Source organism: Podarcis melisellensis, assembly GCF_964234715.1.
Source record: "Podarcis melisellensis genome assembly, chromosome: 3".
NCBI lineage: Eukaryota > Metazoa > Chordata > Lepidosauria > Squamata > Lacertidae > Podarcis > Podarcis melisellensis.
Window position 1 is genome coordinate 63,837,063 of NC_138530.1, and position 16,198 is coordinate 63,853,260.

Here is a 16,198-nt window from a genome sequence, read left to right on the forward strand (position 1 = left end):
TCCAATTGGAACTACCAGAGCTAGTGGTAATGATAAAATAGCAGCGCTGCCATATTTACAATTTGCCTTTTCTTGATGAATAAATGTAATTATCTGAAAAACATGATCTTATTAAAACAATGCCTTGCCTATTAGCAAAGAAGGGTTTATAACATGTATTTAGTTACTAAGATAATCAAAATGGCTACATGTTCCAGGTCGGAAGGCCTATATTTGTAACACTTGAATGTTCCAAAGTGCTTGCTTAATGTTGCGAAACTGTAATGGTTCAGTCGTACCTAGCTTTCTTGCTTCACTTTCAGAGTGAAAGGTAAAGATTCATGGCCCTGAGCAAGGGTGTAAACTGCATACTTGTTTCAGCAGAGGAAAGTAGAAGAGTGCTTCTGAAATAATTGAAGTTTATTTCTTTTGTCAGTTTGGCATCCAGATTAGTGCACCACATAATAAATGCCAATAAACAATAAAGTGATTTTAGAACAGAGTCTCTAAAAACTGTCATGGAAGTATCTGTAAGAACAGCAGCAGAAGAAACCAAATCCATCCCCCTTTTTAAGTATGGAATATATATATATATATTTAAAGGTACAAATCAATTCACAGTCACTAGCGTATTGGGGTAAATACTTGCTGCTCTGTTGTTCTTGATTGGTTAAACATAACTTTGTCTCTCATTAATTATACCCAGCCTGTGTTAAGATCAAATATCAGAATACATACATGATTTGTATTCTAAATGCAGATTCTCTTTGGATGTGTGTAACCCATCATTAACTAAAGTCATATTCACAATTTAGTGAATTAGAGACATCTTGTGGAAGAATGCAAAATTGCACTGGCTCATCACGTTCTAATAATGATTAATCATTATAATCTATTGGCATATTGGGGGCCAAACGATGTGGTGATGGTAGGCATTTTTGTTACAAATGTTTGGGGTGCTGTGTATTTAACTTTTAAATATAAAATAAGAGCAGGAGATAAACCTTTTCCCACTTTAACTCCTTGTGCTCCACCATTCCAGTTTCTGACCTGGCTGGGGGAGGGAGTTTGAGTGACAAAGCATCCGACAATAAAGCAGAAAAGGTTTCCCCTACCCTTATCCCCACTGTGGCCTCCTGATGTTAAAATTAGGCCCTATAGCTCACTGCTTCATATGTATTTAGGGCACAGCATGCAGAATCCTCACAATTTGGTCAGCTCTCTTAATTACAGCAATTTCAAAACTAAAATTTAAAACTGAATTCTCTTGGTAAATAAAAAGTTGTTATTGTTTATGGGCTTGGATAGTGCAGCATGCCATGCGCTTTGTATGCAGCTGTATAGACGAGGGAACCTCAGGAGAGTAAGAATATCTAGCACCTTCTCCAATTCCCTTTTCCCATTGTCTTTTAATGAGTGTGAGCCCTGCACTCTTTGTCCCTGATCACCGCAGTACAAGTCAAGGTGACTCAGGCTGTCACCTGATGATGTAGCAGGAAGGCAAGTGGAGCTCATTACACAGCATGCCTTCAGTGTGTTGTGTAAACATCTACTGGATATAGCTGGCTTCAGTCATTTCAGGCCATCTTGATACTGAACAAATTATTTCTCAAGGCCAGTGTTGGCCAAACTTGGGTCTCCAGCTGTTTTTGGACTACAACTCCCATCATCCCTAGCTAACAGGACCAGTAGTCAGGGGTGATGGGAATTGTAGTCCCAAAACAGCTGGAGACCCAACTTTGACCAACGCTGGTCTAGACCTATCTAGAAATGGCAAAAGTCAGCTTGGCCATTAGGAATATAGAGTGCTGCAGTAAAGTCGGGGTGGATCCTTATCTCTTCCACCCTGTGTCAACCAACCTGTCAGTCCCCTGGGACCAATCATAGTGGTGTCAGTGGGCGTGTTTTCCTTGCCCATGTGGCTTGAAATCAAACTGTTGTGGGTAAAGGCAGTGCTTTGAAAGGGAATCATCTGATGCACCGGGGGGGGGGGGGCTTGCAAAGGACTGTACGTCCTCAGCTTCCTGATCAGTAGCTCTGCAGTGTAGCTGATCCCAGTGGGACTCACTAGCTGCCAGCACCAGTCAGCTGATAGGCGCTGACAGCAAGTCCCCCTCAGCTACACTGGGGAGGTTCCAATGAAGGGAACTCTGTGGATCTCGCTGTTGGATAAGCACAACACTTTGCAACCACCAACAATTGGCACCAACATATAACATCAGTGGTTGGGCAAGTGGCCGTAGTTTGGGGGAAATGGCCTTGTAGGTCAAATTGGGACCAATATCAGGCCTGCAGGCACTAAAGGAAGGGAACATAAATTATTATTATTATTACAGTTTCTGGAAGGAGTTGGAAGCTATTGGTTTCTTGCCCTACACATTAGTAGGAAGACTTTGTAACCCTCTACATATAGCTTCCCAACTCACCTATCCATTATTTGTGCCTCTGTTCTGTAATAAAAAAGAGTTTGTCTTTTCTTTTTTTGCAAGCTGAGAAGTGGATACCACCTGCTCTGCTGGCACTCCTAATGCTTTCTTTCCTGGTATTAAATCTAGTATATGAGAAGCTAGGCTATGGTAGCAAAAACCTTCCAGAGGTTATCCAATGATTACAACTAATAAGATAGGTTTTAATAAAATTTTATGTAGGATGTGTTGGATTTTAAAGAAGGAAAGAACCCTAAGATTTTAAAAGCAATTTCATTTTATAATTTGATATGAGATAGTTCATTCAGAATTTGAAATTAAACTCATTTCTTCACATTTTGCAATTAAGAGTTGCATAAAAGCTTTTCTTTAGGTCTGTAGTATAACTGAAAAGAGAATTCACATTTGGTTAAAAAATATCTAATTGGTTCAGAAATGTTCTTATAATAACCTAAGGTACAATTAAGAATAATATTTTGTTAGTTTCCGGTGCACAACAGGATCCGATTAATGTGCAAATGTAATATCACAAAATCATGCTTCATAATGTGCCCTGACTGTGCAAATGTGGTGGTAGCAATGTAAAATATAGGCGTCTGTAAGCATTTTGCAAAATTGTATAACTGGTAATTCCCACCCACCCCGCCATCTTGCTCTCCATACAATATCCCTAACTTGAGTATTCAGAACGTGAGCTGTCCCAACTATTTATTCTGCACTATGTTTGGAGAAACTCCTCAAAGCCAGCTGCAAGCTGCTCCATTCCAATTCCATTATTGCTCTGCAGGCTGATGTTCCTCAGGGAGTAATACGGGTGCAAGCGCCTCATCTTTCCAAAGTTTCCATGGCAATCCAGCTGACGGAAGAACTAAAAGCTTGTGATGTAGTGGCCAGGTTCCTCAGCCAAAAAAGGTACAAGCATTTCTGTCTCTCATTTTCTCCCAAACTCCATCACGACTCCTCCTCCTCCTCCTCCTCCTCCTCTTCTTCTTTGTGTTGACTTGATTCTGCAGCAAGGAAAAAAACAAATGCACCCTGACATAATTAAGCTCACGGGACCAGTGTATATTTAGGGCACGGTGCTGTGGGTCTCTGTGAGGGTATCTTGGGGACTATAGGATTCCGCAAATCACCTTTGTGGACCTTTGAGTATATGAGTTTCTACAAGTAATTTTGTTTCCATGCAGTTCATTGTAGCGTGTAGCTCCTTTTTCTAATCATCCCAATATGAGATGTTTATTCAGTAAGTTAACAGATGGAGAAAGATAGCAAGATAATTTTAGCGCACTGGCAAATCTCCTGAGCTGTAGAGCATTTTCCTAAGCACATCTAGTAGCTTTTGGTTGCAAGTTATTTGGTACTCTGCTGAATACTTTTGTTGCATTCCTTTGTAGTGGGACCGTCCAGTCTCTGAAGAAAGAAGAAGTGTTTTTATATGAAGTTGGAGGGAACATTGGTAAGGCTCTTTACACTGTAGACTTGGTGCTGGTTTCAAACTTTGCTTAAAGCACATGTTGCAGCTGGAATGACCTCATACAGGTGTAGGAGTAATTTCTTGCATGGAAGTGCCCCCAATACCTATTGTTTTGGAAGTGACGTATGTCAAGAATTAGGCTAGAAGCTTTCCCCTGATGTACAGGTTTGAATGTACAGGAGTAGAAAGAGCGAGGTGAGGATTTATTGGCAAAGTGTCTCCTCATGCAGTGGCAGTCAATGAGGATTGAGGGCACTACCTCAAAAAACAGGCAATAGGTTTGTAGGGAGCTCAGCACCCACCCACTCTCCCTTTAGCCATGGTATGGTATTAACTGGCCAGCTTCAGAGCTGAGTAGGATTCTCAGCAGGGGAGATGTATTGCACAGGGCCTAATTAATTAGATTATCATTATACGTTCACAACTGCTGGAATAGTACAAGTAAAAGAGAGAGCAGTAAAGATTGGTGTGATCCTTAAGGTGAAACATAAAGTGACCATCCTTTCAAGACAATTGGGGTGAGGAAGCTGGGGGCATGCTGGACTTGCCCATCTAAAAGTAATTGGCTTGGAGGGTGAATTTAGTATGGATTCCCTAAGTGTACCACAAAGCGTGGCAGTTGACTGATCAGTGGTTTTTACTTCTTCTGTCTCTGAACCAGTGTGGAACTCACTTAGAATTCAGCATCTGATCTGCTGAGATCACTGTGTGATTAGGTGTTATGGTTTGCTTCAGTTATTAACTCAATCAGAGTTAATAAAGTTGTGGTTTGGTTTCATCCCTTGGTTGGTCCTCATTTCCTCTGTTTCCATAATCCGATGCATGTTGACACAGAAACAACTTCCACTAAGCTCAATAGGACTTATTCCTATTTGCATACAGTCTTAATCATTTTCAAAATAATCTGTAGTTTTACATAATATATGTGTTTTCCTAACAGGTGAACGCTGCCTGGATGATGATACCTACATGAAGGATTTGCATCAGCTAAACCCAAATGCTGAGTGGGTTATAAAATCTAAAAACTGCTGACTTTTTTTAAATTACAAAGAGATTAACTGTGACTGATTTTTGTAAAACTAATTTTCACATGCACCAAAATAAAAGCGTGATGTATTCATTGGATACGTCACAAATATTGCACTGTTAAGGGCCATTGTCAGTGCTGCAGTTGGCTTACAGAAAGCCTTCTCCCTTTCTCCCAAGTCAATGCAAACTACTGTAGCAAAACTGGTAGGGCAGGTAGCTATGTGATCTTAACTGATTTTGTTGCACAGGAACAGTATGTACAGAGCTTTTTTCTTATGGGAACCATTGTGCCTTTGGTCCCATCTAATTCCCACTACTTTCAGATTGCTTGTTATGGCTTCATTTCTCCAGTGAAGGGTCAATTTTCTTAATGAAGACATCTGTAAAAATTAGATGTTCCTTCATTGGGCCATCCAAATTATACTTGTATTCCTTATGTAATGAGGACAAATATTGGAACAAAGTATGCCACACAAACTTACTACATTCATTTGTTTAAGTCACATAAAACCATGTACCTACCCTTTCTGTCCCCTAAAACACATTCATATGTGAAAGCTAATGTGACATAATACTGACAAAACTATCTTTACCCGGAAACAATTCCTGTGATCATTGTGATGAAAAATGTATTGCTATGAAGCCAGTATACCAAAGAAAATCTCTGTATTATCATCCTAGATTCCATAGTCTTCTCAATTCTTAATGAGCTGCTACAAATATAAGCACTCTATGGAACTTAAGTTCCATAACATATTAGGCATTTCCTTCATAATTCCATGTTGACAATAGTGTGAAAATTTGAATATAGATGCTTCTGTGTGATGAGTGCAATACTCACACTGGGCAATCTATGCAGGTTGGGAAAAGAATAATATGTATAGTGTCTCCATGTATGGTATTAATTTGACTAGTCATATCAATGATCATTCAAGGGTCAAATATTCCCCCAATGTCTTAGACATATGCACAGATAATGTTTTCAATTCAGTATTGTCTAAAGTCAGTGAAGTCCAAAGATAATATTCATGACCTTTTAATTTCAGCATACTCACGTTGAAGCTTACAGTGTAGTCGTTGAGCACACTGTTGTGCATTCTGTGCAGATTAACATGGCTGAAAGTCTCACAGTGAAAGGCATGGCCCTGGGCTTTGCTTAAGCATTCACTTGTTGTCATCAAAAGCGATTCACTTGTGGTTGAACATAAAGATGTGTTTTTCTCCCTACAGTGGAAGGGGTGAGGCTAATTGTATGCAGATGAGCATTTACCTTAAGTAGGTGGGGCTCACAGCAGATGTCTGCAAGGACATGTTGACCTTTGCATTTTGTTCTTCAGAAACAAAATCAACAGAAATTAAGCTTGTATAAATAATGACAAAAAGAGGATGAAATGTATTACCGCTAGGATGCAAGTCTTAAGATGCCTTCCTATTTTCAACAAGGGAGTATTACTGACTTTTATTTTTGGTGGTAGCTATGAGCTCTTGCACCACCGACAAACCACGTGCTCCTGTGTCACTGAAATTATTCTAGCTTCTCTTGCTCCACAATTAATAGGCTATCAGAAGAGTCAGATGTTCAGAGGCACAAACCTCAGTGGTATCTGCACTTGCAACAATCCCAGGGAATTGCGACCTAATCTCCTGCCATAAAATGACTGTATTGGTTTTCGAAGCCTCACCCTTCATGATCTGGTACTTTGGTGGGATTTGACTGTTTCAGGTCAGTAAAGTAGGGAGAAGAAAGCTTGTCCAAGCAGGAACTAGCTAGCACAGGGAATCTCTGGCCCTCCTGGTGTTTTTGGACTCCCATCATCCCTGGCCATTTGTCATGCTGGCAGGGGCTGATGGGAGTTGTAGTCTGACAGCATCTGGAGGGCTGTGAATCCTGCATCCTTAAGGTGGAAACTCCTGGAACTCTTATCTCTCCTGCCACAGTCCACATGGCTACCAGGATGGCTTTCCCTTCTCTCCTTGATTGGCATGCAGCCATAACTGGGGTTTCCCACTAGCCATCTCTGGTAAAGAGGAAATTTTAAAGGCAGAATAGTTTATGAATCTGGAACCTAGTTTAACAGGTAATATGATGCATAAAGATGCATAAAGGTAACCTTTGTAATACTTTACAGTCTGTAGTTGCTGCAAATCAGACTCAATTGCAAGGGAAATTTTAGGTATTTGAATCAGAAACAATTACTGCTGCTGGGAACAGCTGTAGCGGTCATTAAACTACAAATGGCCTGTAGATTTGATTTTTTTAAAAAATAACTTTTGTTGCAGGGTTAGTGCCATTTTTATTACTATTTGAACAGCTCTTTTATAAATGTAAATGAATTTTCATAATCTAATTTGATTTATGAGGTGTATACGTGGAGTATACACAACAGATACACTGACTAGTTAATGGGGAAGGGTGGTGAGTTACCACACGTGTGTAGATTTGTACATAAAATGTTTCCGATGAAAAATGGTGAGTCTGTGTTTTCCTTTTCTGTGTATGTGTGTTGTTGCATAGGGCACATGCAGGTCTTTGAAAACAGAAGTCTCCGGGGGGGGGGGGGGGAGCAGTCCAAAGACTAGTCTCTGCACTGAATCTAATGACACACATGCAGTCAGATCCTTGTATGCCATTTAATTTAATACAAAGTGACATTTAGCTAGTTCTGTATTTACAGTTGAAGGTATATATTTAAACCTGGGCCCCAGTTGTCACCATTGCATCCTCAGACATCTCCCTTGGAGCCAGCCAGAGCTGCTTGCCCCTCCCAATGTTACAATTTAAATTGAAATTGCTTCTTTTTTGTTTGCATGAGGGATGTTGTTTGGTTTTTTTGTCTGTATTTTATTCGTTTTGGGGCTATGTGGGAGTGCTTTGCCTAGTGAATACAACAGGAGTGAGGAACTTCTGGTTTGTAGACTGGCCTTTGCTCACCATTAGATCTAATTTGGCCCACAAGGCCAAATTCAATCATTGATTGCCCCAGATGATTGAAAGGTGGGTGGCCCTATGAGATGGGGGGAGGGGAGGAGAAATGTCCCTCAGGTAAAAATGATTTCCCACACACTATATATAAGCTATTAATTTACAGCACTTGGTTTCCATGTTTTTGCTATCCCTTTAGTATTTGAGTTTCACATTGACATGTTCCTTCCCCTTCCTTGGTTCATTTGGGAAAGTAGCCACAGTGAATAGCAGAAGTCTATGCTCAGGTCTAAATGATGACACATCTGTTTGATTGTTTTTAAATGCAGCTACCAAAATGCTCAGTTTCTGATTTGTTTTTGGTATACTCCATCTTCTCATTTGTTTCTGGTCCGAACAATTGTCTTGAACTTTCTCCATTTTTATTTGTGGGACTTTTCTTTACAGCCTCCATAGGTGGCAGCATTGCTCCACAGCTGAACTCAGAGGTGAAAAAGCAAACACCCAGAAATGTGAAATGGTTGAAATATTCTTAGAGTTTGTATGGAAACCCTGGCATTTATTGATAAAGTGGCTCTCCTTCAATAATGCCTGGACGCAGGAGGCAAATGTATTAAAGATACAAGATCTTAACATGTGGTTGCTGGATATCCCTTAAGTAGAAAATGTAAAAGGTATGCATCAAAATAGGGAAATTGTAATCTTGTTTCAGCATTGCTGACACTTGCATCTCGTTTTGCAAGGTCCACCTAAGTGTGGCAGACTTCGCCTTTTTAACCTGTCAGTAACAGTGAGAAGCATCATTCATTTTGTATGGTTTATTTATTCCTCTTAACTGCAGCATCTGTTTGTCCTGTTCAGTTAGCCATTAGTCTGCTTTATCTGACAGTGTAAGTTGTTTTTTTTAAGTAGCCTTGGAGAGCAATAGTAATTTAATACTGCACAATCATTAGGAAACCTAACAACTTGGTGGTACCATTTTAAACAAGAACATTATTGCTTTGTTCTCAAATATAGAACCAAAAAAGGTGTAATGGAATTTAGTACCTGCCTTCTACAAACCACACATTGTATTTTATTTAGAATTTTATATGTATATAAGTTGGTTAAAGAATTCCTAAGCAGTGTACAGAAAAGCAGGGTACACTTGTGTTACTCAACAGAAAGGGGTTTGAGTGGGAAAAGATAACAAGGGTCTTTCCCCTCTTCCTTAGAGGGTTGATAATAAGAGGATAGTAGCCTTGTTACTGGGGTGTAAGCATTAACACAAATATCACTTACTCAGTGTTTCTGAAACACACTGCAAAACCCATACACTAGAGACATTAGTGGTGTCAAAATGTTAACAGCATAGCAGTGGGCGACATCCAGTTAAGTCTGCCTGATTGCACAATGGACATTTGATCCTGCAACAATTCCCGTTTCTCTTCTCTCTGCCTCCCAGAACCTTCCACATGCCCTCAAAAAGTGCCATGGGTGTATTCCAACCACCCACGGCAGATTTGGGGGCAGGGAAAGAGGAGAAGAGGAAGGAGAATCCCCATTGCAGACACATACTTGCCCTAGTTTGTGTCTTACCCAGTGCCTCATGTCACACTCCTGAACTATCTTAAAAGAGTTTTGTGCTTGATTCAATTTCTTTTTTTAACCCCATTTAGTTTACAGAAATAAGGAAGGTACCTTAGGAGCTTGTAGGTTATCCAGATGTGTAGCTGTGTACATGCAATAGGTTTTTAAGTGGTTTATAACATCTCACAGTTGGCACACGGGGATTGTGTATTTGCAACGTTAGACCGCAAAGAGAGATTGACGGGATGGACTGTCAGTCTGCAATGTGCACTGTGGAACTAAGGTGACACTCAAACCATACATTTAAAACACTCTGATACCAGTCAGGACTTCCACCAAAGAATTCTGGGAGCTGTAGCTTGTTAAAAGTGCTGAGAGTTGTTAAAAGATCCCTGACTTCATAGAGCTACAATTTCAAGAATGGTTGAACAACCAGAACACTTCTCAGAGAACTCTACAGCTCCCAGAATTCTTTGAGAGAAGTCATGACTGTTGAAAAGCGGTATAGTTTTTTAAATACAGGATGTGAATGCAATTGTAGCAGATCCACTCCTGCTAACTGCCCCCTATGAAATATACCGGTAGTTCACCCACCTCATGGTACACCAGTTACACAAACTTTACAATTTACCACAGATTGTCTAGTGGGGGACGTGTGAGAGAAAACTTAATGATTTAGAGTCTTAGGCAGGAGTTGAACAAACACAAGAAAAGCTTATTGAACAAAAGTCATAAAATGTGTTCCTTCAGGTAGAAGTTAATTTGTTTACTTTAACTTAAAGATGTCTCAGGCTTAAATAATAATAATAATAATAATAATAATAATAATAATAATAATAATAATAATTAATAATAATATAATAATAATAATAAAAATAAAAATAAATTTTATTTATATCCCGCCCTCCCCAGCCAAAGCTGGGCTCAGGGCGGCTAACAACAATCAAAATAATCCAACATTCTAAAAACATTCATTATAAAATTAATTAAAATCAAATTGATGGCAACCATTAAGCAAAATTCTGTGCAGATTGCCAGAGGAGGGGGTCAGGCTGCGCCCTGACTAAAGGCCTGGTGGAACAGCTCTGTCTTGCAGGCCCTGCGGAAAGATGTCAGGTCCCGCAGGGCCCTAGTCTCTTGTGACAGAGCGTTCCACCAGATTGGAGCTGCGGCCGAGAAAGCCGTGGTTGAGGCCAGCCTAGGCTGGTTGAGGCCAGCCTAACCACTCTGTGGCCTGGGATCTTCAGGATGTTTTTATTTGCAGACCATAAATTTCTCTGTGGGGCATACCAGGAGAGGCGGTCCCGTAGGTACAAGGGTCCTAGGCCGTATAGGGCTTTAAAGGTTAAAACCAGCACCTTAAACCTGATCCTGTACTCCACCGGGAGCCAGTGCATCTGGTATAGTACCGGATGAATATGATCTCGCAGCGAAGACCCCGTAAGGAGTCTCGCCACGGCGTTCTGCACCCGCTGGAGTTTCTGGGTCAGTCTCAAGGGCAGCCCCACGTAGAGCGAGTTACAATAATCCAGTCTGGAGGTGACTGTCTCGTGGATCACAGTGGCTAGGTCAGGGCGAGAGAGATGAGGAGCCAACTGCTTAGATTGGCGGAGATGAAAAAATGCCACCTTTGTTATAGGTGTAATCTGCGCCTCCATAGAGAGGGAGGTATCGAAGATTACACCCAAACTCTTAACAGACGATGCTGGCACTAATTGCACCCCTGCAAGAGATGGGAGTTGCCCCCTCAATCCCATATCGTCCCGCCCCAGCCAGAGGACCTCTGTCTTCAAAGGATTTAACCTCAACCGGCTCCCACGTAACCATCCAGCCACAGCTTTCAGACATCTGGTCAGTGTGTCTGGGGCCGAGTCAGGATGGCCATCCATCAACAGATAGAGTTAAACAAAACACTATAGGCACAGTTCCTCTTAAACTTCAGTTACTAAAAATCAGGTGTTACACTTCAGGTGATAAATATTCAGGTTTCCAAAACAGATGGTAAAATGCTCAGCTCGGTTTCTGTCACTTGGATATTACAGTTAAATACTTTCAACACCGTACAGCTTCCTTCACAGCTTAATACTTTGGTTCATGAGCAAGGGGCACCTTTTCTCAGTTACCCACTCTCTTAACCACCCCACGCCTGAGGTCTTCTAAATGGTATAACAAACCCAGGGGGTGGCCTCACCCCTTGTTTCGGAATCTTCAGTACCTAGAAGAACTTTCCCCTCCTGACTATATGGAGACCCAGGTAGCCTGAATTCCCACAGGAACTACTTTTTCTGGCCCAGGCTAGCCCTCCCAGGACACTCCTTTCTCTATACCTTTCCCAGACCCTCAACCCGGTCTCCCTATCCAAGCTGCAAGGGTCTGTCCTCTTGCTATTGATAGTGTGTATGTTTAACTTCAATCAGAACCAGTTCTCCTTTTCTCACTCCCTAACTCCCAACTCCAGTCAAATTGAAGTATTTCAGTTTACAGTGTAAATTTAAACTGGGGAAACAAGTAGAGAAAAATGGGACTGTACATTGCCATCTGGTAGCACAATGTTACATTGCACATACACATCTAAATCACTTTTTCTTTACCAGTCTAGCCGAGTCCCCTAACTCCATAGCCAATGGGCAAGGGGTTCCCGCACTCTGGTGGAGTTTCAGTGGAACTGCATCACCAGACTCTGGTCTGACTCTGGTGTCCACCACAGCAACCTAAGATATGTCTGCCATCATGGAGAAGGGAGAAGCTGTAGGCAGCACAAGGCTTTCAGGGGACTGATTTCATAAGCTGTTGAGCTAGCCTTTTCATTGCATGTATATCTTTGTAACAGCAGGCAGAGCATTTTGCTAATGTCATAACAATAATAGTGTATCTCTGGGAGCCAACTTGCACTGTAAAAAGCCACTCCATACACGGTTGATATTGGGGAAAAGGAGCAATAGGTCTGATTCAATAGCTTCCATGAAGCTAGCAGCATCCATGTTGGTTTTTAAAAATACATTTAGTTTTTAGGTTTCACCCTTTTAATACAACAATTGAACAGAACAATGCAGTTTCCATAATGCGTGAAAGATGTACTTTATAAAGAGTTAGATTAGTGTCAAAGAACTAAGTATAATTGGAATGGTTTTTGACCAATTATTTAAAGGGAAAGTAAGTCTGAGGAGTCCAGATAAACCTGGCATTATTAGAGGAGGAGTGACAAAAATCTATGTGGGCCTTTTTGCATTTTCACTCTGCGGAGTCTGGATAAGAAAGGAAACTCAAGTGAGCCTTGGCTGCTTTATGTACCAGAAATGGGCCCTGGTGCTGTGCAGGAGGTGAGGAGCATCAATGCATCGATAAGCAAAATGGCTAGGTTTCTAATAGAAATGTACCGATGGGGAGCATGTTTAGTTTTCGGTGAAAATCATTAGTCCACTTTGTGAATCTTGGCAGCATGTATTCCCTATTGTAGTGGAGAGCTGACTGCAGCGGGTGAAAGATCAGATACTGCTTGTTAAACCTTCTTGTTGAAGCTGTAGCTAATTAAAAGTTTCTGCCGGCAGCCAATTAGTTTGACTTGTTGGAAAAAGTACTTTGGTTGGATTTCATGCCACTTGAAGAGCATTAGCTGCTTGGGATTAGGTAGTAGCGATTCAATTGACATGGGCTGTCACCCTCCGCTCCCACTCCAAATCCAGAGCAGCCTTTTGAGGCTAATCAGCATGCATCATGTGTTTTTATCAAGGGCATGAGCCACTTCACAGTTGCGCTACCCAACACGGCTGAGCAGAATTCTGCCTTCCTCCTTCACTCTGCCTACCCTGACAGGACGCCATGTAGACTGGCATGCCTGCACACAGCTCTCATCTCCATAGCCAGGCCCCCCTCTCTGCCCAAGGCAAGCTGTGTTAGAAGATGGAGGTCTAGGCAAGGATACCTCATCCTGTCTGCACTACCTGTGTGTATGCTCATGCAGATTTCCCACATGTGGGTTCTCCATTTTGGCTTTATTTGTGTTAAATAAATCATGACATGGTGTGTAATATGTCATGTGTTGTTGTTCATCTGAGGTTGTGTATACCTAATTTTAAAAACAGTTAAGGAACAGATGGTTGTTATTATGTCCTGGTATGTAAAACCATAGAATTCATAGAGAGTGTACTTTCTTTTCCCCATGAATTTAAGTACAGTATCTTTGATTTATTCTAGCCCAAGTATTTTTGTGTGGGGAATGTTTGTTTAAAGGTGACTGATGGCCAATGTAAAATCTAACCAAGTTTTAATATGCCTGGAGCAATCACCGTTGTGCTTAACTCTGCTACTGGAGAGTAGAAATCTCTCTTCCAAACCTCTCTCACACCAATAGTATTTCCTTAGGTCTACAGTAGCAGCTGCTAGCCCAGACCTGATGTTTTTACTTGCTGAAAGGCAGATATTGATGGAATCTGAGTGAAAACCCACCTCCATTACTAGGAGATGAAAAGTATCTTACAAAACATTTAGAATCCACCAATTTCCTGCCTTACCAAATCCATTCTGCAGTAATGCAATTTCCACTGACTTTTTAGCAAGAAGATGCATTTTACAATTAACAAAATGTGCAGTTATCTTTCAATGCATAGCTAGCCGTGCGCTGAGTGCCCAGCCATTCATGGCTTTGAGCACTGTACATTACATTTAATTGAAAAACACGATGGTACATAAAGCTCTATAACCTTCTCTGCTCTGTCTATAAACTATAAGCAAATACATCTGGTGATATTTTGTCTATCATAAAAAACTTTTTCATGCTTGTGTAGCATGTTCTGGCGGGGGAAGCAGGTGGAGGCTAGAGAGCATCTGGGTTGGGACTGGGACAACTAACCACCTTTTAGAGATGATGGGGAACATGGTTTAGGTCATCGGGGAGTGGGGGTAAGGTAGAAGCTAGCAAGAAGCATATAGATTGACATTATAGATATTTAAAGACCCCAAAGAATCATAGGAGAAATTGCCTCAGAAAATTTCTCCATAGTTTACTTACTGAATGAATGAATGAATGTATATCCCACCTGTCTTCCCAAAGGAGGCTAAGGTCAGGGTGGCAGTTTATCCATTGCATTCCTCTCAAAATGCCCTGTGCTGGTATGCAGTGGTCTCTTTAGAATGGTTTGTACAAATAATATTTCCCTTACTAAAGTGTGGTTATGTTGCTTTATGAAGGCAATCAATTATACACCTTTTATACTATGGAGGCTCCCCCAACTCTCCAAAGTAGACTTTGAAGGGAGTACAGTGGAGAAGGAGAGGATGAGGAAGTCCCATTGAATGTGCCAATCTCTGTTCCACTTTTGCAACAGGAGGGTTGGATACAACCTATGGCATCACCACCACAAAACCGGCCATATCTTTGTAACCATATGTGCTTAATACTTTCTGATAGCCATTTGTAATGGGGTTAAAGTGGAGAATCATGTGTCCCTCTTGGTAAAACCAAATTTCCACCATGTGCTATTTATCTCACCTGCCATTACAGGAACACAAATTTAGGAACCAAGAAAGCTGCCATCTATTGTTAATTCAGACTACTTGTACATCTTGCTCAGTTTTGTCTATTCTGACTGGCATCGAGATCTCAGGCACGGGTCTAACGTTGCTTGCTACCTGGGACCTTCTGCATTCTAAGCATGTGCTCCACATAACTAGGCCTTTCTGTTCATCAGAGCTAGAGAAAAGTTGATTTTAAACATGCAGCAATATGTGCTGACATATCAAATATAATTTACTCTCCAGGTAAAGTGAAAAGTAGCCGCTCTTCCTCCTCCTCTTAACAGTTCACTGCTACTCTACATTTTCAATTCCCATAATAAAGATTGTGACAACCGTAACACACACTGTATATAAAATAATTATTTTTCCCTGTCAGCTGGTATTACGTCAGACATGTTCTTAAAACAATACAAGTGAGCTTCAATGGAGCCTCTGAAAGGGAACTGCAATGAAGCAATTTAGAAATGCAGCAATAAAATGGATGGTAGTTGCTGAAGTCTATTCACTGTGAATTACCTTCAATATATTTACCATTTCTGGGTTTCTAGAGTGCTTTCCAGTAATTACATAGTTGCCTTGAAGGGACAGTACTTCCTCTATCAGCTCTTTTAAATTAAATCTACACAGGACGTGACAAATGGTCATTTAAGCAAGCTAAGAATCCAGGCAACAATGGAGGGGAAGGGAAACGATGAATAAAGTCCTTGAATAAGGCTGAGGTAGCATCTTTCCCAATGAATGGAGGAAACTATTCTCTAGAATAACTTCTGACTCTTTAAATCACAGGTGGGGGACATGTAGCCCTCCAAATATTATGGCATTGTTAACTCCCACCACCCCTGACCAGAGGCCGTGCTGGTTTGACTGATGGGACTTAGCTTCCAGCAACATTTAGAGGGTCACCCACCCCTGCCATAAAGGCCTATTCACTAATGCATGGTGGATATAAATGTGGTCACCAATAAAACTAGCAGATGCTCCATTTTGTTGCTGTTTTCCAGCTAAGGTCACAGAGCAATAGGCAGAAGCGTACTGAATCGAGCAGGGGCAGGCAATGTGTTGCCCTTCAGATGTTGTTAGTCTACAGCCTTTATCATCAAAGCAGCTCACAAGAATCACAATGGCATTAACAAACAACAACAAAAATTGCAATCACTGTAATACCAAACATAGTAGCATATAAATAAACAACTTGTCACCCACCCAGCAAAACAATGAATACAATTCAATAAAGTAATAGTAACTCATAGTATTGCCAGGATACTTCCTAAGCACATGGAGCTT

At 41.1% G+C, this 16,198-nt stretch overlaps 1 protein-coding gene across 6 annotated transcripts in view; it reads left to right on the forward strand.

The window, feature by feature from the left end:
* Positions 1 to 7,376, forward strand: part of ARHGAP18 (Rho GTPase activating protein 18) — a 63,663-nt gene extending 56,287 nt beyond the window's left edge. For all 6 annotated transcript variants that reach the window (XM_081907152.1, XM_081907153.1, XM_081907148.1 and 3 more), the window contains exons 13-15: positions 3,193 to 3,317; positions 3,800 to 3,861; positions 4,820 to 7,376. In XM_081907152.1, the coding sequence (XP_081763278.1) occupies positions 3,193 to 3,317; positions 3,800 to 3,861; positions 4,820 to 4,911 (279 nt within the window). In that variant the 3' untranslated portion in view covers positions 4,912 to 7,376. The remainder of the gene's footprint in view (positions 1 to 3,192; positions 3,318 to 3,799; positions 3,862 to 4,819) is intronic.
* The last annotated feature ends 8,822 nt before the right edge of the window (positions 7,377 to 16,198 follow it).